The sequence below is a fragment of the Ochotona princeps genome, chromosome 3, assembly GCF_030435755.1.
Source record: "Ochotona princeps isolate mOchPri1 chromosome 3, mOchPri1.hap1, whole genome shotgun sequence".
Classification (NCBI taxonomy): Eukaryota; Metazoa; Chordata; class Mammalia; order Lagomorpha; family Ochotonidae; genus Ochotona; species Ochotona princeps.
In genome coordinates, this window is record NC_080834.1 from 42,575,879 (window position 1) to 42,603,143 (window position 27,265).

At 40.2% G+C, this 27,265-nt stretch overlaps 1 protein-coding gene across 1 annotated transcript in view; it reads left to right on the forward strand.

Moving 5' to 3' along the window:
- The first annotated feature begins 19,418 nt into the window (after positions 1-19,418).
- LOC131479855 (MICAL-like protein 1) overlaps positions 19,419-27,265 on the forward strand; it is a 51,867-nt gene continuing 44,020 nt past the window's right edge. Inside the window, 1 exon segment of the mRNA XM_058661323.1 lies at positions 19,419-19,703. Coding sequence (XP_058517306.1) covers positions 19,419-19,703 — 285 coding nt within the window.

Here is a 27,265-nt window from a genome sequence, read left to right on the forward strand (position 1 = left end):
AGAATGGTCCAAGGGCAAAACCCATGTACCATGAGGGAGATCCAGAAAGAGCTCTGGGATCTTTGCCATCATCAGTCTACTCTTGATATTTGCAAATGTCTGTGAATTTTGTGGATAGATTCAAGATCATTGTTCAGATTTCAACTTCAAATCACTCATTCACTCAATGAATTATTTTTTTTTTCAGCAAAAGGAAGTTTAAGTCATTCAAATAATACAAGATTAAGACAGAGGAAAGAAAGGAAAACAAGTGGGAGGGAGGGAGGAATGAAGGTACAGCATTTTTCTGCTGATCGATTTAAATGATGAGGCTAGTGTGATCATAGGATTGTTTTCATCTCAAGAATCTTGCCTAAGTGAAAGCACACTTAGGAAGAAAAAAAATTGAACGTAACCTAATTTAATCATATTTTTAGCATTTTAAAGATTTATTTATTTGAGAGAGTGGGAGAAGCAGAAAGACAAAGAGATCTATCTGATGAATCAATCCTCAAATGGCCACAATGACGGGGATACTTTTCATTTATGTTATCAAGAGGAAGAGAAGTGTGTGTGTGTGTGTGTGTAGATGGGGGATAGTTGGAATGGCTGATCAATTTTCTAATGGCTGATTCCCTCCCAAAATGCCTGCAGCATCTGGGGTTGGACCAATTTGAAGCCTGGATTCAAAAAATTCCTCCAGGTCTCCAGCATCAGTGGCAAGGTCCTTACTATTTGAGCCATTATTTGTTACTCCCAGTTGTACACATTTCCAGAAGGTTAAATTAGAAGAGGAAGCATTATTTTTAGAATGTGTGTTTCCTAAGTGGCAGATTGATTTGCTACACCACAATGCCTGCATCTTGAATCACAAACTTATGCTGCTGAATTTAGAAGAGTCTCTGTGTCTATATTATTATGTGACATGATAATGACTTCCAGTTGTTGAAGGTAAATGAGTAGTATTTTGTTACTCGCATCTTGAAGCAAGTTTGTTATCATTGCTGTACAGTAAATTAAACCATATTGGATGCCTGCCTACATCCAATATGAACATTTGAGCATCAGTTCAGCTCCCAGTTGCACCATTTTCAGTCCAGTTTCCTGATAGTGCACCCGAGAAAGCAGCGTAAAATGGCCAGACACTCAGGTTCTTGCTATGTGTACGAGAGATCCTGATGGAACCTTAGGATTGTGGCTTTGTCCCTGATCAGTCTCAGCCATTATGATCATTTGCGGTGTAATCTAACAGATGGAAGACAACTTCTCCCTGAGCCTCACTCTCTGTGTAACTCTGACTTTCACATAAACAAATCCTTTGGAGTGGAAAAGTCACATTGTTTTTAAAATATACAACACCTAAGTGAATTACCTACTGAATGAACATCTAGTTTTAGGGAAAAATATTAAAAACTTCTCTTCAATATTGGTTACATTCTCCCATGCAAAATGAAGACACATTTTTATCACTCGGATTTTAATTTCTAGGTAGAATAATTGATCGAATATTTCCAATCAACTTTTAAAACTGAATTAAAAATTCCTGAAGTTTATAGTCATCTGAAGTTAACAAATTGCAGATTCCTGTACTCTTTTGGGTCACAGTCCCTGGAAGGTGGGGATTAGAATTTTAAAATCTAGTTAATCCGTTTAAATCTTAGATGTTCTCAAGTTTGTAATAGAGATATTGTGAATTTTCTGTCCTATCATAGTTCTTCATTCCTTTATTGAATTCTTTTTTTTAAGATTTATTTGATTTTTATTACAAAGTCAGATATACAGAGAAGAGGAGAGACAGAGAGGAAGATCTTTCGTCCGATGACTCACTCCCCAAGTGACCGCAACAGCCGGTTCTGTACCAATCCAAAGTCGGGAACCAGGAACTTCTTCCAGACCTCCCACACGGGTACAGGGTCCCATGGCATTGGGTCATGCTCGACTGCTTTCCCAGGCCACAAGCAGGCAGCTGGATGGGAAGTGGAGCTGCCGGGATTAGAACCAGCACCCATATGGGATCCCAGGGAGTTCAAGGTGAGGACTTTAGCTGCTAGGCCACACTGCCGGGCCCCCTTTATTGAATTCTTAGTTTGCTTGATATTATTACAATGGCTAGCTCATCACAATTCAAATCTCTGTTAAATAAGATTCAAATCTTTGGTACCCCAAACTAGCCATTTTCCAAAAAAAAGTAACTGTCCTCAAAGTCATAGAATTTGTTAGGTATACTTTAAATTCTGAAGCTAGTTCACATCATAGCTACCATACCTAAGGATGAGTGTTAATTTATTTTAGATAATTTGAATCAGTTACTTCACATTGCTTGAAAAGTAGAGATAGGACAGAGGCAGAGGAAGTTCTTCCATTGTATTCTCCAAATGCCCTCAAGAGACAGAGTTATTCCAGTTTTCAGGCAGCCATCCTTAACTCAATCTGGACTCTTGTCAGTGTTGCAGGGACCCAAATCCTGAGACCATCATCTGATGCAACCAGAAAGTACATTATCGGGAAGCTGCAATCAGAAATGGAGTACACACTTTAACCCAGAGCCTTTGATACTGGATGTGGACATAGCAAAGGTCATCTTAGCTGCCTTGCTAAACACTCATCCTGAAAGTAGAGTTTCCAGTTTATCTCATTAAATGAATGTCATTTAGAAACAGAGTGTACTGAGGAGATTGCTAGACATCACAATTCCTGCATTTTGTATAATCACTGTTATATAAGTACACATATATTTATTTGAATGTTGCTAATTCAGTATAGATTTCGATGATCTCAACTGTTTCACCAAATCTGTTGTCCACGGTCCAACACAGCAGATGTTTCTCCATTTCTTAAGCAACACTCCCAAGGTTAATTTTAGATTCATCACAGACTGAAGGATTTCTCTCTTTCTACTGGGACCTGTTCCAAATCATTGGATTTCAGCATCTGCCTACTGACCACAAAGCAAACACAAATGGGTTATGGAAATTATCTCTGTCTTTCATAGCCTCACGTGAATTGGTCTACATTCCATGGTGATAAATCAGAGGATTGGGTTTGGAAATACGCAAGTAATCACATACTGCTCTTTGTACTGGTGATTAAACCACCTTCACCACTGAAGGTACAGGCTGAAACATAATTACGAAAGAGGCAAATATCTAGAGCTGTCAGTCCCATTCTCTATGAAGATGTTGTGCGGCAATATGACTGGTTATCAAGGAGCATTGTTTCATTTTAGTCTGTTATGCATTTGTTAAGCCATTTCAAAGAGGCCCCATATGTAAATGAGCCCAAATAATCTGCAATAAGCAAAAATCTGAATATTAAAGCACAAAGGTTGTAATTTGGTTATTATATCTCCACGTTCAACATGTATACATTTACTTCCTTATATATACCTATAAAATAATTCTTTGCCAGCCTACTAACTCAGATTTTCTAATTTTAGGAATAATTTCTCTAACAGTAATGTAAGATGGGTATAAAACCAGTTTACATAATGAGAATGATAAACTTTCTGTTGAATTATCATTTTAGTATAAATACCAGAATGCAGCATATTCACAACTTTTTTTTTAAATATTTATTTATTTTATTACAAAGTCAGATATACAGAGAGGAGGAGAGACAGAGAGGAAGCTCTTCCGTCCATTGATTCACTCCCCAAGTGAGCCGCAACGGGCCGGTGCGCGCCAATCGGAAGCTGGGAACCAGGAACCTCTTCCGGGTCTCCCACGCGGGTGCAGGGTCCCAAGGCCTTGGGCGGTCCTCGACTGCTTTCCCAGGCCACAAGCAGGGAACTGGATGGGAAGTGGAGCAGCCGGGATTAGAACCGGCGCCCATATGGGATCCCGGGGCATTCAAAGTGAGGACTTTAGCTGCTAGGCCACGCCTCCGGACCTCAACTCACAACTTTTTTGCAGCATGATTTTACATACAATGTTTACTTAATTTAGCTAGAAAATAGTAGTCTTTATTAAAGATTCTATTTCCATAAGCAGCTGAAACTTTTCCAATGAGTGCAATTTACATTAATGATTTAGTTCATGCGTAGGAAGGAAATTTTTTGCATGTATTTAAAGATTTACTTTCTTCTTAAAAACATTTTATTTATGTAGGTGAACAAATTTTCCGAATTGCCCAATACAGATGTGAGAGTATCATGTTACTTCCCACCTTACCCACCTGCTGTTGGTGTTCCTCACCCATCCTCCGACTCCTTTACAGTATTTTAATTTTCAATGACAATTAGGTCATATTTTCAGTCACTTCATACTCACAGACTAAATGCTACATTAGGCAAAGAATACAACAGGAAATAAGGAAAATGTTCCTCACGTGCATAGATATAGACAGACATGGGCAAAGGCTGTAAACAGGAATCAACTCTCAGGAGACCACAAACTATGTAAACCAAGTATCTTTAGTCTTAAATGAGGTGATAACATGCAATGCAATAATAATGGTGGCCTCAACACCACATATATGTATGTGTGTGTTTATATATAAACATGTGTTTTACATGTATGTGTGTGTAAATACATACAGATGTATGTATATATACATATACTTTTATGAAGAGCCTTGATTGACAGATGAGTGCTGTGTATGGTAGTAGAAAGCACTAAAAATAAAATATGACAAGAACAAGCAGTATTAGCACTGGATGGCTGCCTTTTTACTTTTTTAAAAATATATTTTTGTTGGAAAGACAGATTTACAGAGAAAAGGAGAGACAGAAAGATCTTCCATACTCTGTATCACTAACCAAGTGAACCTCCATGGCTAAAGCTGAGGCTATCTGAAGCCAGGCACCTTTTCAGGACTCCCATGAGGGTGCAAAGACCCAGGGCTTTGGGCCGTCCTCTACTGCCTTCCCAGGCCACAAACAGGGAGGTGGGGCAAGTGGAATATGTGAAAATCTCTGTGCTTGAAAGGTTACTGAGTTTTTGTACCGGGCCCTAAGAAGTCATTAGAGAACAGGTAAGGAAAATGAGTGATTCTTAACACTGTATAGTAGGAGCCGATCATTTCAGGCAATGCAAACAGCTTCTCAAAGTGTTCTCAGCTTAGACCATTTTCAGATTGTTTAAAGAAAAATGAAGCAGCCTGTCAGTCATTAAGTGAAATGGAAAAGAGACTTCTTAAACTGAATGAAACATGCAACAGAGGATGGATCATGTTGCATATGGCTAAATATTTATTTTTTAAAGTTTCACTTATTTCTGTATATGAAAGGTAGATCTATAGAGAGAACAAGACACACAGAGAAAAAATAGATCTTTCATCTGGGGGTTCACTCACCAGAATATTTGCAACAGCTGCCCATGGGTAGATCTAAGCCAGGAGCTAGGAGGTTCTTCTGTGTCTCTTACGTGGCTGCAGAGGACCAAGATTTTGAACCGTCTTCTCCTGCTTTTCCAGTCCATAAGTAAAGTACAGAAATAGAATTGCATCAGCTGCACCAGAACAGGTGGCCAAATAGAATGCCATTGCTGCAGATAGGGGATTAGTCTGTTCAATCACTATGCTAGTCCCTATATGGTAAAACTTTAAAGGACTTGATGAATCTATTTTGGCTGTTATTTGAGATAGATAGAAGTTTGGAAGTTAATGAGAGGAGAACTAGAGTGACTTTCATTGCTGGATAGAGAAAGAAAAGATATATATATATACAGTAAATACACACATAATACCACCTTTTGGGGAGAGAACCAGTCGATGGAAATTTTTTATTTCTGTCTTTCTCTGTGTAAATCTGTCTTTTCAAAAGAAAGAACTGAAGGATACATTGGAAGGGATGGGGACTGGGAACAAAGCAACAGTGACTCACTGAAGGAACCTTGTCATGTGCCTCAGAGTCTCCTTGAAAAAGTGAAGATGGTCTGAGAACCATGTCATTGTTCAAGAGGAGTTTCCTAATAGCAGGTACCTCAAGTGCTCTAACAGAACACTATAGTATAAGAAAATTAGCCTGCTGGTCAGCCAAGTACTGAAGCAAAGTTTTTAAACCCAGCTGTAAGTTGTTCTAACTGTATCTTACCTCATGTACCAAGTATTCTGAGACAAATATCCAGCAAATATCCACTGTCTTAGAAATGCTTTCAATATTTAATTCTATTCTAACTTTGTCATGGCAAGGGAAACCGTGTTAATCCTAGAAAATTGTAGAACCGAACCTGTATTACTTAAACATGTTGTTTGAAGGCTATGAATTTTACTAGGAGGGTTGTGTCTGAGTTAAATTAATCTCAATTTATTTTTATACCAATGCTGGAAGGGATACAAAGTTAAGATAGAGAAGAAAAAAAGTAAAAGTAAAAATTTTCATAAAGGCATGAGTTTATATATTTGTGAAGTATAACCATAGTATGGAAAAAAAACTGTAAACTTTCTGTTTCTAATACGTTCTCCAAAATCCTGATATTTATCTAAGGTAAATGACTTCAGAGAAAACTTAGAGCCCATGTAAGGTTTGCTGACCACCAGGGAAAGAAAAAAAGCCTTGGCTGACTGTTGACAAGAGGCCTTTATTGGGAGCAAGTCTGTTGCGCCTTTTCTTCGCCCAACGGAGAGGCAGAGAGAAAGTGGGCAGCTATGGGACTAAAAGCCATGCAAAGAAGTGTGCAGGAGGCTTTTATACCCCTTCTGATATGCAAACCAGAGCGGGTGCCCTCAGGTCCTTACTAGAAGAGGAAACGCCAGCCAAGCGCATCATTGGTCCTCCAGGACTCTGTTGTCCTGGTGACATGCAGGATCTACACATCTTCCAGTCCAGCCAGAGGTCCAAGTAACAGGTAAGTCAGACGCAAACTCCCACCACCCACTTTGGTAACCATGGAAACCTTCAGATGGATTTTTTTCAATGAGTTTTAGATATTTTAACTTTTTACATATTAATAAAAAATATTTTACAACTTTGCAATTATGAAGATTATACTTTTATTACTTAAAAAATGTTCATGAAAAATCATTGCTTGATCTCTTTGCATAATTGTCACCAGAGATTTGTTTTATCACTTAATGTCAACTTGGAATAAACATAATACATTGAACATATAATTATATTGAAGTAATGTGGGCTTTTGTTACACTAAATTGCTTAGCAATTTTTCTGCCTACTCTAGTTTATTTCATTATTTTATATATCTTTCTCAGGAGAGATTTACCACCACAAAGGGAAAGCTTTATTTTTGGGATTCATAACTTGATTTTTTTTACATGTATTTCTTTTAGTTTAAGCATAACCACCGAGGAATACTTGCTTAGGATTCACTATGACAGTCAACCAATCCGTCAACTCTGCGCCAAGTCTTGAACTAAGTTAGTCATGTTTCTGCAGCTGTATTTTAACCAATTAATACAGAGTCAGTGCAGGATTAAGGTAACACTAATGGGAAAACATTCTTGCAACAGGAAGAAATCGGCAAGGAATTCTGGTAGCAGCAATACTTTAATATTCTGGTGGTACTGGCTTTAGACAATTGCTATTTTGAAAATGAGATTTTGTTTTTAAAGATTTATTTATTTTTATTGGAAAGGCAGATATACAGAAAAGAGGAGAAACAGAGAGAAAGATCTTCCCTCTGATGGTTCACTCAGCAAGTGGCTGCAACAGCTGGGGCTCAGTCAATCCGAAGCCAGGAACCTCTTCCGGTTCTCCCACGCAGGTGCAGGGTCCCAAGGCATTGGGTCGTACTCGACTGTTTTTCCAGGCGACAAGCAGGGAGATGGATGAGAAGCAGGGCCACGAAGGTTAGAACCAGCTACCATGTGGGATCCCGATGCATTCAAGGGCAGGACTTTAGCCGCTACACTATTGCGCTTGGGCCTCCAAATAAGGAGATTTTAAAACTTTTCTTTAAAGATTTGTGCATGAACATATAAACACTGAGAAAATGCAAACTAGCACCATCACTCTACATTCTACATGATTTATACTTGATGTCCATTTTTCTCTAATTTTACCCCTGCATGCAAGTTTTGTGAGCATTGGTAGAAACTTCAAGATGCTATTATCATTGTTATTATTATTACATATCCTACACCTTAAAATATCAATGAAATAAAAAGTGTACAAGTAAAATGATTTATGCCATAAAAAATGTTTGCATTTCACTCCATGATACTGGAACAAATAAAAGCCGTGTCTTTAGTTTTAGAAATCAAAAGTTTGCTCTTTTTTATTTGCCATTTACTTGAGAATCATGGGCTTCACACACAGCTACAATAGTGATCAACAATGAAAAGGTAGAAAGACTGCTTCACAGGAATATGGACAAGAGATTTACACAATAGTTAAATCATGCAACATTACCATAATTTTATAAGCAGTTCTTATGAGATGCAAATTAGCAGTGTAAGAGCTAAACTCCTGTATATTCAAAGATATTTTCCTATAAATCACACTCTAATGCAAAAATTATATAACTTATGTATGATATAGCACAGAAATATAAAAGCAAACTTCAAATATGTAGAGAAAAATTGCATTAAAAGGTCTTTATTTTTGAGTAAAATCTTTTTGAATTCCATGAAGTTTTTTTCATACTATATTATTCCATGAACATTTGACATTTAAACTACCTATCATAGAAAGATATATTAATGCGATCCTAAATTAAAATATGTATTAATATATTTTAATAAAGTAGTGCATACACGCAAACATTTGTTTAGCTAACTGTGCTTTCTATAGCACTATGTGCTCATTTTGCTACTTTGCTGTTTCCAAAATGATGGCATCTAAGACCACACGTGAAACCAAATGTCTCATCTGAACTCCCTCTCTTCTCGGTCTCTTCCTGTCTTGTGCTCAAGATCCGCTGCACTGCTGCTGTGAGTCCACTGCTACTCATCTTCAACACATTGCTTTTCACACCTGTTCCCTGTCTGAGCTGCTGGGTTGTGACACCTCACTCCACTGGCATTCAGTTACTGTGGGCTGCTTAGTAAGTGGAACAGTCAGCAGAACTGAAACTATCCCCAGCTGTCTGCATGCATGGCTTTTGTCTCAACTAGGGGAAGATCTGTTTCATTGATTTCTGTTGAATCCAACACTGTTCTGGCTGCTATCATGATTTTGCGATGACCACTCTGGGCCTGTGCTCCAGAGTCTGAACTCTAGACAGTAAATTTTTCCTAATAATCGTTGCAAAAGTTCAGATTAGTCAATTCAACCAACATTTATAAAGCATCAAGATCAGCAGTAAGGATGAACAATACATATAAAAATAACACGTACTCCACAGGTCATTTATGATTTTAGATGGAGACAAATAATACTGGACCTTAGCAGGGCTTGTACTTACTGTACTGATGATTTCATAAATGTATTTGCTCTTCTCCACTGTGATTATTCAAAAACATCAATGATCCACTTGCTGAAAAGGGTTGCTGTGGATAACAGACTTTAGTAAAACTCTGCTTATTAATGAAAATTGGCATTTACTTGTGGTATTTTCAAGACAACACAGGTTTCACCTTGTCTTGTTTTGCTTCACCTTGGTTCTGTCTTGTGTTGTTAAAGAATGTGTATCTTTCCTCCTTTGTTTTCTATTTCATGGTACACTTATATTTATCAACCAATAAGAAGAACATACTGTAAGGCTTGTTTGTATCCCATAATGAGAGAAACCAGAACATGCTTTTTGTGCTCTGTCTCCTTGCAATAAATTCAATAAAGCTTACTTAACTTGTAGAAAATAGTATAGCTAATAATGAGATTTTTAATGTTATGGTAAGCGTCACAAAACTTCAATACTAATTTTACAATATCAGACCTTAGTATGCCATGTGGACATACAGACATGGGAGAAATTTTATTTTAAAATCAAATTTTTAAAGCTTTTTGTGAATGTAAGTCTCAATATTCCAAAGCAAAATCTATAGTATAGCCGGCGTGAAGTAGCAACTGAAATTTTTCACTCCATGGTGCTAACATCAACTTACTGTTTCTAATCTGTGATTTACATTAAAATATCATATATATGATATATATATTGTATATATGTATAGGTATGCAAGTCATATATATATGCAAGTCATATATGTATTATACGTATATATGACTTGCATATATATACATATATATGTATACGTATACATATATATGACACCTATACATATGATACCTATATGTATATGTATACCTATACATATATGATATACGATATATGATATATATATATATTGTCTCATTTGTATGCAAGTCATATATATATAAATTTTGGGTTCTGGTTATTTTCAGCAACTCCCTTATGCAGTAACCTGTGTTAATAATCTTCTGTGAAAGAATTTAGGAGTATATTACTTGAATATATTCCTGCAAAGAAACATGAAGAATTGCTGCAACAACAAAATGTGTTACACATGACTTTTCCATCTAAAATTAGTCCATTGTCTTTATATTTTCTTGTAATGTATTTATATTATCACAGTCCTAATCAGTTGATCCGGTTTCAAAGTGTCACTGTGTTTTTAATTTACTATTTAAATATGGTAGATGAAACACCCAAATGAGGCAGTGAATTTAATAGACAAACAATAAAAGTGAGCTGAAAGTAATTGGCTAGTTTTATATTCTTTAATATCCATGAGAAACTGGTTAAAATATCATGTAAGATGTAGATTAAATTATCATGTATATTGGTCTGAAATAATCTTTTGGATTAAACATGTTCTTTTCCAAAGTTTATTGTTATACTTCATGGTCACATTGAGAAAGCTTGTTTTCTAATTGAATGTCTATAAGCAATAAGAGAATAACTGTGCAACTAGAAAATGCATATAATAAGACAAAATATATGCAAGTATAGAGACATATTTTAGAAATCATTATTTACTTATTAAACTTGAAAACGACTGTTAGTGAGTCCAGTGTGACAGCCTAGTGGCTAAAATCCTCGCCGTGCATGTGCCAGGATCCCATGTGGGCACCGGTTCATGTTCTGGCTGCTCCACTTCCCTTCCAGCTCCCTGCCTGTGGCCTGGGAAGCAGCTGAGGACAGCAAAGCATTGGGTCCCTGCACCCACATGGGAGACCTGGAAGCAGCTCCTGACCCCTGGCTTCGGATCATCTCAGCTCTGGCCATTGTGGCTATTTGGCAAGTGAACCAGGAGGTGCAAGATCTTTATCTCTCGTTCTCTCTGTAAATGTGACTTTATAATAAAAATAAATAAATCTTTAAGAAAAAAAGAAAATGACTCTCCATATAAAAGCATCCAACAGCCACCCTGAAGATAAGTTTGTATTTGTTCACATTTGCCTCAGAGAGATGAAATGATCCAGAACACGGTGCTTTGATCAAGCTTTCTGCTTGATGGAAATGTTCTACATAAGCACAGCACAGTGGCCTCAAGCTACATGTGTTTACTGTTAAAGTTTAGGTTGCAAGTTAGTACTTTTAAATATTGGCTTTGTCTTTAATACTTGCAACATTTCACATGATTGATGGCGGCTCATGTCTGCCATATGAACAGAGCTACAGTACATTTCCATCACTATGAGCGCTTCTATTTCTGCATGTGTTTAATCTTCAGACTGTCTACTTCATATTTTAATACAAGATTATTTGCACGTAATCTTTTATTTTATATTTTGATCAACATTTTATTTAATATTTAAAACGCTTTTAAATAGCTATTTTCCAAAATATGAATGTGCATTTTAGTTCACACATAGAAATAGATTATATCTGATCGATGCTTTGGGTTTTGGAAAGAAATAACATTTACTTTAAGTGTAATGGAAGTTCTAATCTCTAGTATCAGGCATCGAAGAAGGCAGTTGCAAAAGTGGGCCTGTGTGCCCATATGTATTTGTGCTTTAATTAAGGTAATTATGATACATTTTATAACTTGTGAACACAGACAGCTCTCTTCCAGTGGTTTGCTCCCCACATACCAGGAAGATCTGATCAAGATAGACTGAAAACCAAGAACCAGAAATCAGTTCAGGGTTTCCATACGAAAGGTCGGAGCCCAATTACTTGAGCCATCTCAGCTGCCTGCCAGGGTCTGCTTTAGCAGAAGCCTGATGTCATGAACCCAAATCAGTGATCAGACTCGGGCACAAAGGACTGCTAATGGATGTCTCAGCCACACCAACCGACTGGAATCTCACACTGAAGGACCTGAGTAACAGGCTGCACGGGACTTTGATCCCCAGGAGAAAGTTCCTGTTAGCACCGCTCTTTCACCACACAGCAAAGTCCAAGCAGAATAAAAGTGAGACAACAGTCTGCGGTTGCTGCACAATGGCTGTCCACGAAGAGAAAACTACCAGAAGATTCTTTGAAGGTTTCGTGCGGAAGGCTAGATATACAGTTCCAGAGGAAGAGTCCCATGAGATAGCAGGTGTTGCCCATTGTAACTGAGCGGTAGAGTAAGCAGAGATCAGGCAGTGCTGGTAGAGGATTCCAGCTCAACCTGCCTGAAGAGACGTCACTGAGCAATGCAGTGATCTGCAAAAAAATCCAGGTGAAAAACAAAACAAAAACAAAAATTCAACTCTACAAAAGCAGAAGCATATGAGTTATGAATAACACCTATCTCTATAATAAAAATAGGTGGGCAGTTTCTCTGCTAGAAAATTTACTAAGGCAAGAAAAATTAAAAAAAAAATTTATAAACTTCATTCAATACCTAGATAAACAAGAAACACATTTTAGCTTGATTCGCCACTGCAAATAACACTGCAGAAACAGATATCAGAGGCGCGGTGAGAATATCCACTCATAGATTTTGGAAGATTCCAGCAATGGCTTTAGTCAAATACAAATAGCATGAACAAACAAACAAAAGAACTGCATCCTTTTGTAGATCAATATCTCTCATGGCTATGCAAAAATAGCTAACAAAATTTTAGCCACTTGAACCCAAGAAGTAAGTTATGATCACATGATATCTTTTTCAGCAACTTAGATTTTGATTATATGTATGTTTATTTACAGTAAATATTGAATCAGTAATCAGTTCATTTATGTTTAATCACATCCAAAAACATTGCAAAAATAAAACTAAAATACATAAGTTCTGTTAATAGATGCTTTCTTGAAATAAAATTTCAATTTTTTTTTCTGTTAAAATCTCTAGGTACCAAGGAGTCTAGAAAAAAAGGCAATCTGTTCACGTTGATTAAAATTTAGAGGTAAACCTTATTTAGTGATAAAGCATACATTCCTTTTAAGAGAGAGGGAAACATATGTTGTCACTCTCAGCATTTCTAGTTAGCTTTGTACTGTGGTTCTAGCCAATCCAATCAAGCAACGCAGATTTTTTTTTTTTTTAAGATTTTATTGTTATTGAAAGCCAGATATACAGAGAGGAGGAGGAAGATCTTCCGTCCGATGTTTCACTCCCCAAGTGAGCCGCAACGGGCCGGTACGCGCCAATCCGATGCCGGGACCAGGAACCTCTTCCAGGTCTCCCATGCGGGTGCAGGGTCCCAAGGCTTTGGGCCGTCCTTGACTGCTTTCCCAGGCCACAAGCTGGGACCTGGATGGGAAGTGGAGCTGCCGGGATTAGAACCGGCGCCCATATGGGATCCCGGGGCTTTCAAGGTGAGGACAGATTTTTTTTATAAGTGCACCTAAGTTCTGAGCTCAGACACCTTGGAAAGGATCAAAAGATGTCTGAAGTGTTTGGGTCCCTGCCCCACAGGATATGTATGTATGGGAGCCCCTGCATGCAAATGAATCGCTTGCCTACGGTCTTCGGCCTGACATCCCTATTATTGTGGCCATTTGGGAAGGAACCAGTAAGTGGAAGACATTGCTGTCTCCTTTCTCTGTGTGTAACTCTTGTGCAAAACTTTTGTTTCCAAAAATTAAAATAAATCTCAAAGATAATAAATATGCATTTACTAAAAATTAGAGCAAGGGTAGTTAAAATGGTGTTACGACATTCAGTGTTACTGAAAGTCACTGTATAAAAGTCACTGTTTTATTTTTTTAAATATCTTATGCAGTGAAAATGTTTTAATCATTCATTAAGGATGAGTCAGTATATATAAATAAATTCCTAGTTATTATTAACTGATTATATTGCAAATTAAGATGTCTTTGAACTATGTAATAATCATTATAAAAACAACTGTTTATTTTGGTTGTTAGATGACTGTTCTTTCCAAAAATCATCTGTTCTGTAATAATGAGCATGATTTTTCTTCTCTGATTCACAGGTTGACTCACAAATATTAGTGTTAAAATATTCTGTTAGTTTATGATTTTTATACTGTTGCATTTTAGGGCCAGTCTATCGGATGAAATAACTGGGTTCTTAGCAAGGTGTTCATGAAAAAACATGCTCATTCAAACTATAATTTCTGGAACTAACAAGTAGGATTCATTTCCTGAATATAAAAAGAAGGTTGTTGTATGTGCTTAAAGAATCTTTGACTTTTAGTTCTGTTTTTAAAAATCCAAATTGCCACTGCCCGCAATGGGATCAACAGGTTGAAGATGGAGGCAACATGCAATTAAGAAAAAAAAAATTAGACACAAAATGAAGACTACTATTGCCTGTGTCCAGAGCGAAGATCTCTCTTGTGAGCAAAGAGTTTGACCTAGGATTTTCAAGCACAATGTCATATTGAATTGCTTGGGGAGTAAAATTATAGGAATCAATGTGTCACAAACATTGATACCTATGCCCCACAGCTTACTTAACTAGCCGGTGCTTAATGGTCAGGATCTAGCAGCATGACCCAAGAACAGGTACAAGAATACCTCAAGGATATCCAGTTCTGTGGCCTTGACCTGCTGTCCAGTTGTGTACCCTTGCCCTCAGGTCTATAGGTTCATCTTGTATTAGACGTGTTTTCCACCCGCAAGCCATTGCCCACAGCTTCAGCCTTGGTCGTTAGCACCAACAGTCTGAACACAGGATTCAAGACAGAGTTCTCCCTATTTTTTATTATGTCATTTGTTTTGGCTTGGTTTTTGCTAACTGTCAATGGCCAAAATTACCACAAAGAATCTATGAAGCATTTCTATATTTCTTATGTGTCTTAAACTGTGTGTAGTGTTTGTTGTGTACGTGCATTTGTGATACAGTGCAGGTCAATATATCAATCATATATTGATTTATAAAACCCAAAACAGAAGTTTTAATGAAGTCCTGAGCAACTTTCAATACATGTGGTATATATTCTGCAAATGATTGACTCTCTGTTGGGTCTGTATGATTAAACAGATAACAAAGTCGTTGTTTGATTTCTTATGATAAACTCGGCTGAGGGTGAAACCTCAGGATAACACTGCTTTGTAACAGAAAAGCAATGCTGTCCTTCTGTAGGATTGATTATTTGAATGATTGCTACACTCATACTTCTCTACTGCAGGATTAAATATTAACTTAATTTTGCTATTTGTTGAGAAATGTTCAAGCTAGTTTATGAGAAATTGTTCCTAGGGGAATCTTAGTACCTCAGAGGAAATATAAAGTCTAATAAATGACTGCAATGACATACATACACTATCTTATCATGAGTTTACATTTTACTTAACTAATACTTTAAAAAATAATATAAAACCTATGAAGAAGGGCCCAGCAGTGGCCTAGTGGCTAAAGTCCTCGCCTTGAACCTGCCGGGATCCCATATGGGCGCCGGTTCCAATCCCAGCAGCCCTGCTTCTCATCCAGCTCCCTGCTTGTGGCCTGGGAAAACAATGGAAGATGGTCCAAAGCCTTGGGACACTGCACCCAGATGGGAGACCTAGAAGAGGCTCCAGGTTCCTGGCTTTGGATCAGCACAGCACCTGCTGTTGCAGTCACTTGGAGAGTGAATCAGCAGACAGAAGATCTTCTTCTTTGTCTCTCCTCCTCTCCGTCTCTCTGACTCTCTCTCTCTATATATACGTATATATGTACATATCTGACTTCAAAATAAAAATAAATTAATCTTTTTTTAAAAAAATCTACAAAGAAGTTAAAATCTGTCCAATAACCAGATGTTTCCAATAATTTAGAATTAAATATTTTGATTAATAATTTGGATCAGAAAATTAGAACGGTGTTTAAATTGATGTTAAAAATAAACTTATAAAGTTTTTTTTTTTTCAGAGAATATCTGATAGTGAAAATTGGGATATTTCATTTCTGTATTCTATAATATATATCTGACTAATGGAAAAAAATCAATCAACTCTAGCATCTGCAGTTACATGCACACATGTGTCTGAATATATTTTGTAGCTCCAAATCAAATGTCAAAACTTAAAACTGGTGGGCCCGGCGTGGTGACCTTGCCGGTAAAGTCCTCAACTTGAATTCACCTGGATCCTGTATGGGCACCAGTTGTAATCCTGGAAGCCCCGCTTCTCATCCAGCTCCCTGCTTGTGGCCTGGGAAAGCAGTCAAGGACGTCCCAAAGCCTTGGGACCCTGCACCTGCATGGGAGACCTGAAAGAGGCTCCAGTCTCCTGGCTTTGGATCAATGCAGCTCCAACTGTTGTGGCCACTTGGAATGAATCATAGCACCAAAATTCTCCCTCTCTGTCTCTCCTCCTGTCTGTTTCTATCTGCTTTTTGAATAAAAATAAATAATTCTTTAAAAAAAGTTTACCTTTTTTTTAAGATTTATTTATTTTATCGGAAAGGCAGATGTACAGAGAAGAGGAGAGACAGAGAGGAAGATCTTCTGTCCAATGATTCACTCCCTAAGTGAATGCAACAACAGGTGCTGTGCCAATCTGAAGCCAGGAACCAGGAACCTCCTCCAGGTCTCCCACACGGGTGCAGTGTGCCAAGGCTCTGGGCCATCCTCAACTGCTTTTCCAGGTCACAAGCAGGGAGCTGGATGGGAAGTAGAGCTGCCGGGATTAGAACCAGCGCCCATATGGTATTCCCAAGTGTTCAAGGCAACGACCTTAACCATTACGCTACAGCACTGGGCTCTAAACTTCCACTTGAATTATTTTTTATGCACTGTTCCAATTGTCATGCTGAATTATGTTTTTATTTATTTAGTATTTTGAGCTCTTTTATTTGGTGGATCATTAAGTTTGTGACTACAGTGTAAGTTTAAATTTTATCTCAAAAATAAGAAAATATGGAAAACAAGCTTAAAAATATGTATCTTTTTTCTTTATATTTATTGGTGTACTGAAATAAAATGATATGAAGATTCTGTCCATAAGCTGTTCTAAAATGCTTACAGTAAGCATTTGATTTGTGTCTGTTAATGAGATTACTATGAGCATCCAAGTCAATGAAAATGTAATTTTGTCTCTTCTTTGAATGGGTCATTTGATACTTGTACGACTGGTTGCAAAACCGATAGTACAAATGTGTGATCAGACTTGGGCAGAGAGCATAAGTAACTATGAAAAATCAGAAAGGCATAACCTATGCTGCATAGATAAAGTATGTAAAATCAAAATATCGAACATAAATATTTAAAATAGCTTAAGCAAATATCTTTCTGTGAGTCTACATTTCTCATATATTTCTCATAACAGTTAATACACGAAACAAGGTATTTCATGCAACTCTATTAATAAAAAATGTAAATAACAACTTTTTTTACAATTATTGTATTACAACTATTTGTGTGAACTTTAATAGTTAAGGCTTACCCATGTGTTTTTAAGTTGCATGATGAGATTTTCTTGTTTGAAAATTGAATTGCCCTATCACCAAAACATCTTTAAATAAAGATCATTTAGACATGAAAATTAAAGACACTGAGACATATATCAGAAGAACAAAAGGGAAGAGACAAATTATTTTGAAAACAAACTGAGACATACTTTGTCCACTTATAATTTCTACTTATTTATTTATTTCATGATTGGATATGAATACAGTCTAGCAAGCCACATGTTGTAAACAAAATGATTTCTGGAGACAACTGAATAAATGTTTTGGCAGTAAATGTTTAATATTGAGTTTTCTACAACATCTGCCCTGTAATGTAGTTAAATTTGCAACCTGAGCAAATGTGCTTCTGCTTGCTTGCAATTATCTTCTCTCTGGAATGTAATTGTAAAAATACTTAAAGTCCCATGTGTAAATTGACAATATGCTTACACTGAGACCACAGACAGGATGATAGAAATACTATTCCCTCTCTCTGCTCACTTGAATAGAAAAAAAATCAGGGGTAACCAATTGCAAACTGTTCTTCCCACTATGAATACTCCCTTCTGCCAGTATCTAAGGTGAGACATGCAAATCGTTTTTAACACTCACAGTTACCTAACAGCTAGTTTTTCATTTCAAAGGACAACTATTTTGGCCCTCACTAAATATTGTAGTACCCACTGCCATGAAACTTATCTTTTCTTATTTATTTTTGTGTATTCAAGATTTTGCTCCAAAAATCGATTATATTTTAGCCATGTTTCAAATATGCAAAAGCTAACATTTTTGTATTACACATGATAGTGAGGATATTTAGTATTTGGTTTACAAAGTTCTGATAAATAAAACACATTTCAGTAGAATCTAGCAGAACATGATTACAAATTCATATTCTGTAAAATTATATTAGGGATTTCAATTCTAGTTTACTTTATTTAATGATTACATATTTGAGAAGGGTGCATTGTTCTATTGAAATAAAATGATTTGAAAATGTTATGTGAACTACTGATTAGGGTGGGAAGGGTTGAAGAATAGGCAAACATGGATGAGACCATTGTTCCTAATTTTCTTTTTCTTCTTCCTGTATCTAAGAAGGGGGCAAAGAGGGGGAGAAGCTATGTCCGATATTCCAAATGCATCAATACCCCGGGATAGGAATCGGTCACCCAATGTCCTCCAGGGTTTCTATGTGGAGCATGCCTAGAGGGTCCTGCTCAAGTGGTTTTAATAGTTCTGAAATGCTATTGATTTCATTGTTATAAAGATGAGGGAATCCTTTTGAGGAACATTGGCTGACATAGTCTACTTAGAGTTTCTACTCATTCAGATACTTGCTGTCAACTCTTGATTGCTAGAGTTGTCAAATTTGTTCTGCCCTCCATCCTCTGCTATGGTACTAGATGTCCTCTGCAGGCCCCAATGAATTGCCATATTCCCCATGTTGATCTTGGCATGCCTTCCAGTACATAGTCTTTGGCAACCGAAGAGACCCAGTTCACTCCATGGTTAGATCTCAGATCCTGCTAACTTCCTCATGGTTGGAGTTCTGAGTCCAGGGGTCTATTTGGCGGGTCAGCAAAACCTCAACAGAGGTAATCTTAGCACTGACTCCTGTATTTGCCAGTCAGTACAGGTTCTAATTAATCCATCACCCACGTTAGTCCCCCACCCCCACCCTACACACACTGATAGTTCAAGTTGTACAGTTAGATCTGTCTCCAGCCCCATTTCTTTTTCAAACCAATGGATGCTGCAGTCCCACCTTACCCTGCCCAGCACACACTTGGCCTTCATATACACCAGTAGAAACTATAGCCCAGTTGAAGTGACCCCAAACCCCCCCGCAAGGCCCACTCCTAGCCATGGTTCCTCAGCATGCTGGTATGTGCAACAGAGTGATCAGTCTGCCCCCCATCCCATTTGATGTTTGTACACACCTATGGGATGCTGCAGCCTGTGTCAGCCCAAATGACTACACTGTCCAGCCCACACTTAACGTTAGTGGGCGCTACCTCCTGCCCAGCCAGTTCCATCCACCTTTAACCATGGTTCTCATGCTCCCTGATGGAAGCTGCAAGTCCATCAGAGGGTTGGCCATAATTTTTCTAATAGATACACTTCTAGCCCTGGATATTGTTAAGTTCCAGGTGAGTCTACAGGCTAAACTAACAAGACTTGCCTACATTAACCAGCACTTGCCAACTGATTCTGTGACAAAGTCCAACCATATATGAACAATGCATATAATCACGTAGTCCAAGCTGGCTCTCTCTGTAACCCAGTACATATGAAGGCCAATAGGTTGTGTAGCCCTGCCTGGCCTAGTCTGCCCATGATCCCAGTTCTTAGGCTCACCAACAGGAGCAGGGTACAGTAGGGGAGCCCTCACTTCTCCCCTAGTGGACTCCTACAACCTCCAGTGTTAAATGTGCTGATGACTACTGGGACCTTGTCTGGCAGAGCCTGCCTCACCTTGGCATTTGCGTTGGTGCTGCAACATTCCTGGCCCGGCTGATGCCAAGTGCTGGGTCTAATGTGAACTGCCTGGTGTTGCAGCCCAACATGGCTTGTCCTGCATCCTGTCCTTGTTTTCATATTTACCGGTAGGTGCTATGAACTGGTCCAACCTGGCTTGGCCCCACACCTGAGCTACACATTTGTGCGTACTGTAACCTGGTTTGATATGTGCTGACCCAAGTCTCAGTCCTGTGCTTACCTGCATTCTGGCAGAGGCATTCTCCAAGTTACTCTATCATGTCACCCACTAGTGGCAGATCTCGCACATACCAGGGGGTCCTTGGCCCAGGTTGACTTGCTCACCTACTGTCCATGCACAGTGGCCTTGCCTGACAGGCCCACACCCGTTTTGGCCCTTACTGTTGAGAGCTACTGTCCATCCACTCATGATCCACACCCAGACCCAGCTATCACATGGTTCAGTGGGTACTAAAACTGTCTTAAAGCCACCTTGGCTCTCATGAGTACCTGCATGTGTTGGAACCTAGCCTAGCCTAGCACACTCCAGATCAAATCCATATCCATGCCAGAAGATACTACAGTCATATCCAGCCCAGTTTGGTGCCCCCATTCTGGCTCTTTCACTTACCAATGAGAACCACAACTATTCGGGTTATCCCCTAAGCTCCTGGAGCAGGCCTGCTGCAGCTACAGATTTTTTGCATGCCACTGGTTATTCTGACCAGGCCTGCATAGCCCATCCTCCTTTTTGGCCTTTGCCAACAGATGCTACAATCTGGCCTGGTCCAACATTAACAACCCTACTCCCCCTCACCCAGTCCAAACTTTCACAGTTTGGTGCTGTAGCCTAGTCCTGCCTAGTATGCCCCCATCCCAACTTTGGTGAAAACAGGTGGGTTTAGTAACCTAGCCTAGCATTGCCTACCACACACCGAATCCTGGCTCCTGAGCATGCTAGTGTACTATGGCTTTTTGTTTGTTTGTTTGTTTGTTTGTTTGTTTAAAGTTTTATTTTATTTTCATTACAAAGTCAGATATACAGAGAGGAGGAGAGACAGAGAGGTAGATCTTCCCTCTGATAATTCACTCCCCAAGTGACCGCAAAGGCCACTGCTGCGCCAATCCGAAGCGAGGAGCCAGGAACTTCTTCTAGGTCTCTCACAGAGGTATAGGGTCCCAGGTCCCAAGGTTTTGGGCTGTCCTTGACTGCTTTCTCAGACCACAAGCAGGGGACTGGATGGGAAGTGTAGCTGCCGGGATTAGAACTGGTGCCCCTATGGGGTCCTGGTGTGTTCAAGGCGAGGACTTTAGCCACTAGGCCATGGCGCCAACCCCGATGTATGCTAAGGTTTGACTTGGCCCTGCCATGTTGCCCACTCTCCTGTTTTTCAACGGACCCGCATGCTCGCCGACAAGTGAGGTTGCCTTGCCTGGATTGACTGACACCCAGGCTTGTGTCACATGCTCCCCAGCAAGAGCTTTGGCCCACCAGAGGAGTTTGCCGAGTTCCCCCACCAGGTCCACGCCTAGACCCAAACCTTACGTTGTGCCAGTGAGTGCTAGACCCTTACCCAACATAACCTGCTCTTTCTCTCTTGGCCTTTTTGCATGCTGGTAAATTTTGTGGTCCGGCTCATCCCGCATCCTGTTTTGGGGCACAACTATTGGTGTTTGCAGCCTGAAACAGCATGACCTGTCCCCAAATCCAGTGTCCACATGTGTCAGGGGTTCCATAGGTCAGCCTATCAGTACCCCTAGCTCTTGTGCAAACCAATGGATACTGCAGTTCCACAGGGGTGAGCCCACATATCTCCAACAGCCTCTGCCCCCATATTGTTGTCTCACGTATTGGTTAGTGTCACGGCCTAGCATAACATTATGTCCCCCTTGCTACACTCATTGGCCAGTACTGTGACTAGCCTCAATATGTAGGTCCCCAACCCTAGCCTAAGTGTGTGGTGATGGGTGATGGTCAGCAGTGGTTGATGCTAACTAACACAGCTCAGGTCTCCAAAATGTGTAGGTACATTTGTTTGACTCAGAAAAGTCCTCCAGATTCCAGATTCCCTCCACCAAACCAGTTGGTCTCAGCCCCCTCACTTACCTGAGAGTTCAATTCCCTTGTGAGAGGAAATCCCCCAAAAGTTGAGGACAACTGCAACATACTCTTTCAGCTATCCTCCCTCCCACACATCCCCATTGTACCTTCTCCGAGCATTCCACAGACCTTTGTCCCCCAGGAATTCATGGGTTCCCCAATACAGTTTTCTCAAGCCCAATTAGTGTGTGTGTGTGTGTGTGTGTGTGTGTGTGTGTGTGTGTGTAGGGGGGTGCTGGCCTGGAGCTCTGCACAGCAGCCAGGGACCCCAGCTCATACATGAATCCTGAGACCTGGACCTCTCATGTGTTCTGGTGTAGGACCCTACCCCTCTTCCCACCCAAAACAACTATGTTTACTGTTCCCCAAACCTGGTCCACCAACACATAATCCCAGCATGCTTACTCCCTGCACCTCACTACCATGTTCCCCACCATCAGCCAGATGCAAAAAACCCAGTCTTTTTCCACCTGCCTGGGTGTGAGCCCACTAGATAACACACAACCCTGCCAGAGCCACCCCTGTCTTAATATAAATTCTAAGATTAGATTAAGAAATAACCGAAGTTTATTTTTTCCTTGTCAGCATATGCATGTGGATTGCTTTGGTGTGTACGCACACACACACACACACACACACACGCGCTAATAAAACAGAAAAAAGAGCCCACAACAAATCAGTAAATATGTAGACAACTGTTGTACAAAAAAAAAAAAAAATCTAATAAGCAAGAACATTTTCTTCAAAACATTCTGTTGGTAAGCTGAATTACCCATATACAAAGTTAAATTTGACACTTATTTCAGGCTATTCTTAAAACTGACTTTAATACTTTAAAAAATCAGATGCAGTATCTGCATCTGTAAAACTCCCGAAAGAAAAACAAAAAGAAAAAAAATGTCATTAGCACTGATATTTGTAATTTTAAATATTTATACAACACCAAAAATGCTGCGATAACAAATCAGATTCTATAAAACTAAAGAGTTTCTTTAGAGTGGAGAAAGCAATTATCAAAATGTATCCAACTGTTTATGGAGAAATATTATTAGAAAAAAAATATCTGATGAAGACATATTGTCCAAAATATGAAATAAAATATAAACAGAAAAAAATACTCAATTCAAATTAATAACAGAACCGTAATAATTTTTTTTAATTATTTTGCATTATGTGACAGTTTCATAGGCTCTGGGATTCCCCCCCCCACTCCTCCCCATGCCCCTCCCCCGAGGTGGATCCCTCCCCCCACCCCAGTCTCGCCACTCCCAGTTCGATGAGGTCGTTGCAGAGTTCACTGGTTGACACTGTCCTTCATAGAGTCTTCATTCGCGCATTTTTCGCTGCCAACATATATCTGAGATGGTTGATTGACCCGCTCTGTCCTCTGTCTTTTCTTGGCTAGCGTTCTGAGTCCAGCTGTTCATTGCCTCAATCAGCTTGTACTGCAGTTCCTGGGCTGGTTCTGTTTTCGGACTTGAGTTGCACTGGAACCAGTAGGTGTTGCAGACCAGGTTGGTTCTGCCCAGCACGCACTCGGCACTTGCATCAGCCAGTGGGGGCTGCAGCCTAGTCGGGGCGACCTACAATGATCCCACTAGGCCCGTCCCTTATCCTGGTTTACCTGTGTGCATAGCAGACTAGTCCAGTCTGTCCCACATCCCATTTACCTCTTGTATTTGTCCCTGGGTTTTACAGCTTAGTTCTAACCCACCAACTCAGCCATCCAGCCCCCACAGATGTTGTTGAGTTCTTCTCTGTCTAACCACCCCGGGCCCCTTCCATGTTATCATGTCCTCCCGCGGGAGTAATGATCCAGGAGGGGGGAATCCATTGTTTCCCTCCTGGATCTCTCTCTGTCCTGATTTATGCACTCTTCGGGTGTTTCTGCAATTTGACTTAACAGAATTGGCCCCCAGAGCCATCATCTGCCAGCTGGTGTTGCGTCTAAGTCCTTACAAGCCTCATTCATCCTAATTTATGCTTGCCCCAACAGGGGATAATTTGCTCAACCTGGCTTTTCCCTGGTCTAGTTCCCATGCGGCGCTCAGGTGTTGTAGCCCTGCTTAGTGTGGTCTGTCCCCAACCCAGCCCACGCTCTCCAGTAGGGGTAGCTGTCCGGCGAGGGGACCAGCCCCTAAGTCCCCATGCCAGTTCTGCCCTTCCCGGTTCTCACATGTGCTGGGTGGGCGCTGCAGTCAAATCTAGTACTGGCAACCTCGCCCTGGCATTCCACATTGTACGCTGGTTTTGTCTCAACCAAACCCGCCCAACCCACACTCTGTTCTGGTGCCTGGATTAGCCAGTGGATGACATGCACTGACCCAGCCTGGTCCGCCCCGTCCCGTGCCAAATGCATGCCCATTGGAAATTTTCCATGGCCTGTTCTGGGCTGTTACCTATTGTACTTCTTGCACTAACCTGGAGGTTCTGTATCTTGCCAGAGGAGTTGCCCAGGCATCTTCCTCTGAGCCTCTCCCATTGCCAAGTTATGCGCATACCAGGGGGTTTTTGAGCCAACTCTTCTCAGTTCACCTCCTGTCCAAGCAGGAACAGTGGATTAACCTGGCTGGCTTTCACCCCATTCTGATTCTTCTTTTTTTTTTTTTTAAGATTTTTTTTTTATTATTATTATTGGAAAGCCGGATATACAGAGAGGAGGAGAGACAGAGAGGAAGATCTTCCATCCGATGTTTCACTCCCCAAGTGAGCCTCAACGGGCCGGTGCGTGCCAATCTGATGCCGGGAACCAGGAACCTCTTCTGGGTCTCCCACATGGGTGCAGGGTCCCAAGGCTTTGGGCTGTCCTTGACTGCTTTCCCAGGCCACAAGCAGGGAACTGGATGGGAAGTGGAGCTGCCGGGATTAGAACCGGCACCCACATGGGATCCCGGGGCTTTCAAGGTGAAGACTTTAGCCGCTAGGCCACGCCGCAGGGCCCCCAATTCTGAATCTTGTTATAGGATGTCCCAGCCCAGCCATGGCTCGTCCACACCCACATACAGTTCACAAGTGGCTCAGTAGGGGTTCGAGACCCAGCCCAGCCAGTCTCATGTCTACCTTGGTCATCCAGGACACATGACAGTGTTGGGGTCCGGCACAGTCCGGTACATCCAATCCCAGCCCACAGTGGTGCCTTGGGAGACTACAACTATTTCTAGGTTAGAACACAGCCCCCATTCCAGCACACGTTCCCCCTGGAGGGAGCCTAAACCCGGTTAGGGTGTCGCCTTGGCTCCCACCCTGAGCCTGTTACTAGCCGTAGATCATACGCCTACCGGTGGTTGCTCTGACTCATCTTGTTTCATTCCCTCATTTGTCCCAGCCTCAGCCCTAGACTTTATGGCTTCTGGCCCTTGGTTCAAGCAGAGTACCAGGTGCAATGGCCCAACTCGGCTTGACCTGTGCTCCATCCTGGCAGGCCCGGGCACAGTTCACCTCGAGCACCTCGTGGCTGGAGTCAGAATCTGAGCAAGACGCCTCATCCTGCATCCCCCTGGCAACCTCCCAGCTGCCGGAGGTTTGAACTCCCGGGGCCTAGATCGTGCCATTTCCCAATCCCATTCACCCTCCAACGAGGGCGGGGGTTGTGTTGTCCTAGAAATTCAAGCCTCTCTACCTGGATATTGCAAGGAATCCTGTCTTCCCTATACCAGTGTTGGGCCTACTGATGCGTGTCCCCAAATAGCTTTCCACATCGTAAAAACCTCTGAGTTCACCGCCGGGTGGCCAGCAGGCAAAGCCTGGCACCACTTGGTGCACTGGCCGCCCAGAACAGAGTACTCACCCACAGCCTCCCTGCTGCAGGTTTGGCGAGTGGAACTCACCCGAGGTACCCTGCTCCCGCCTAACTGGAGCAGGGTGGAGCTCAGGCCTTAGCCCGGCTCTGAGGTGGACCGCATGGCTGCTAACCTGCCAGAACCGTAATAATTTTAGACTTTTGTTAATAGCAGACATGAAAATGTCCAGTAGGTATCAAATGGTAATAAACATTATTAACCATCTATGAAACACATATCCGTGTCATAAAGAAATATATTTTACCTATGAGTGTTGCTATTATCATAAAACCAAGAAATAGCAAACATTGGTTAGAAGATAGAGTAAACATAGACTAAAGAGAACTCTGTATATGTTGCCGGAATAATGGAAAGTTGATGCACTCACTCTGAAAAGATACATAGGTAAGATTTCCCCCAAAGAACCAAAAACATGAAGACAAATTGTTTATGGCCCAGCAATACTTTTTCTGGTAATGTATCCAAAGGAGAGCAAACCTGTGTCTCATCTTCAATTCAGTGTTATTTATAAGAGCCAAGAGATGGGGGGAAAAGTGCTCTTTGATGGGCATTTGAATAAGGAAATAAATGCATATAAGTAATATTTATACATATAAAATATGCTAATACACACATAAATTTCAGCAATAAAAAGAAAACTTGAAGCTTTTATGAAAGTATGCATGAATCTGGAGCTATCCCAGCAACTGAAGAAAGCCAGTTGCAGACAAATACTATGTGATTTCACCAGAACGATTTAACTGCAGAAAGTCCAGGGCACAGAAGCAGAGCAAGTCAGTGGTTCTCCAGGCTGAAGAATTCAGGAATTAGACATTGGGCAAAATACACAAACTTTCAATTATAGCAGAAATAAATCCAGATATCCAAGGCACATCGTAATGTTTATAGCTCATGATACCAGATGATGTACATGAAATTTCTTGAGAGATATTATCTAACGAATTCTCACAACACCAAAAGTGGGGGAAACAGCTATGTGAGATAAGAGATAAGCTAATCAAGTCGATTATGGCAAACATTTTACAACAAATGTGTACCAGATTGTCAGACATAATTTTACTTCCAAATTATATTCTAATAAATTTGCATATAGCTTCTTAAAATTAAATATATCTTATCTCCTATTTCCTTTTGTTAAGATTATCTTAATAAAAATATTTTGAGATAGAAAATGTATGATTTAACTCCTATAAAACATATCATGTACACATGTGTGCAAAGTATGTAATGCTATTTGTGCATAAAAACAGGAGAAAATCTATTACATTTGACAAAAAATGCTATATGTAGGATAATTATGATTATATACAAAAAGAGGCAGTGATTAGGAAAG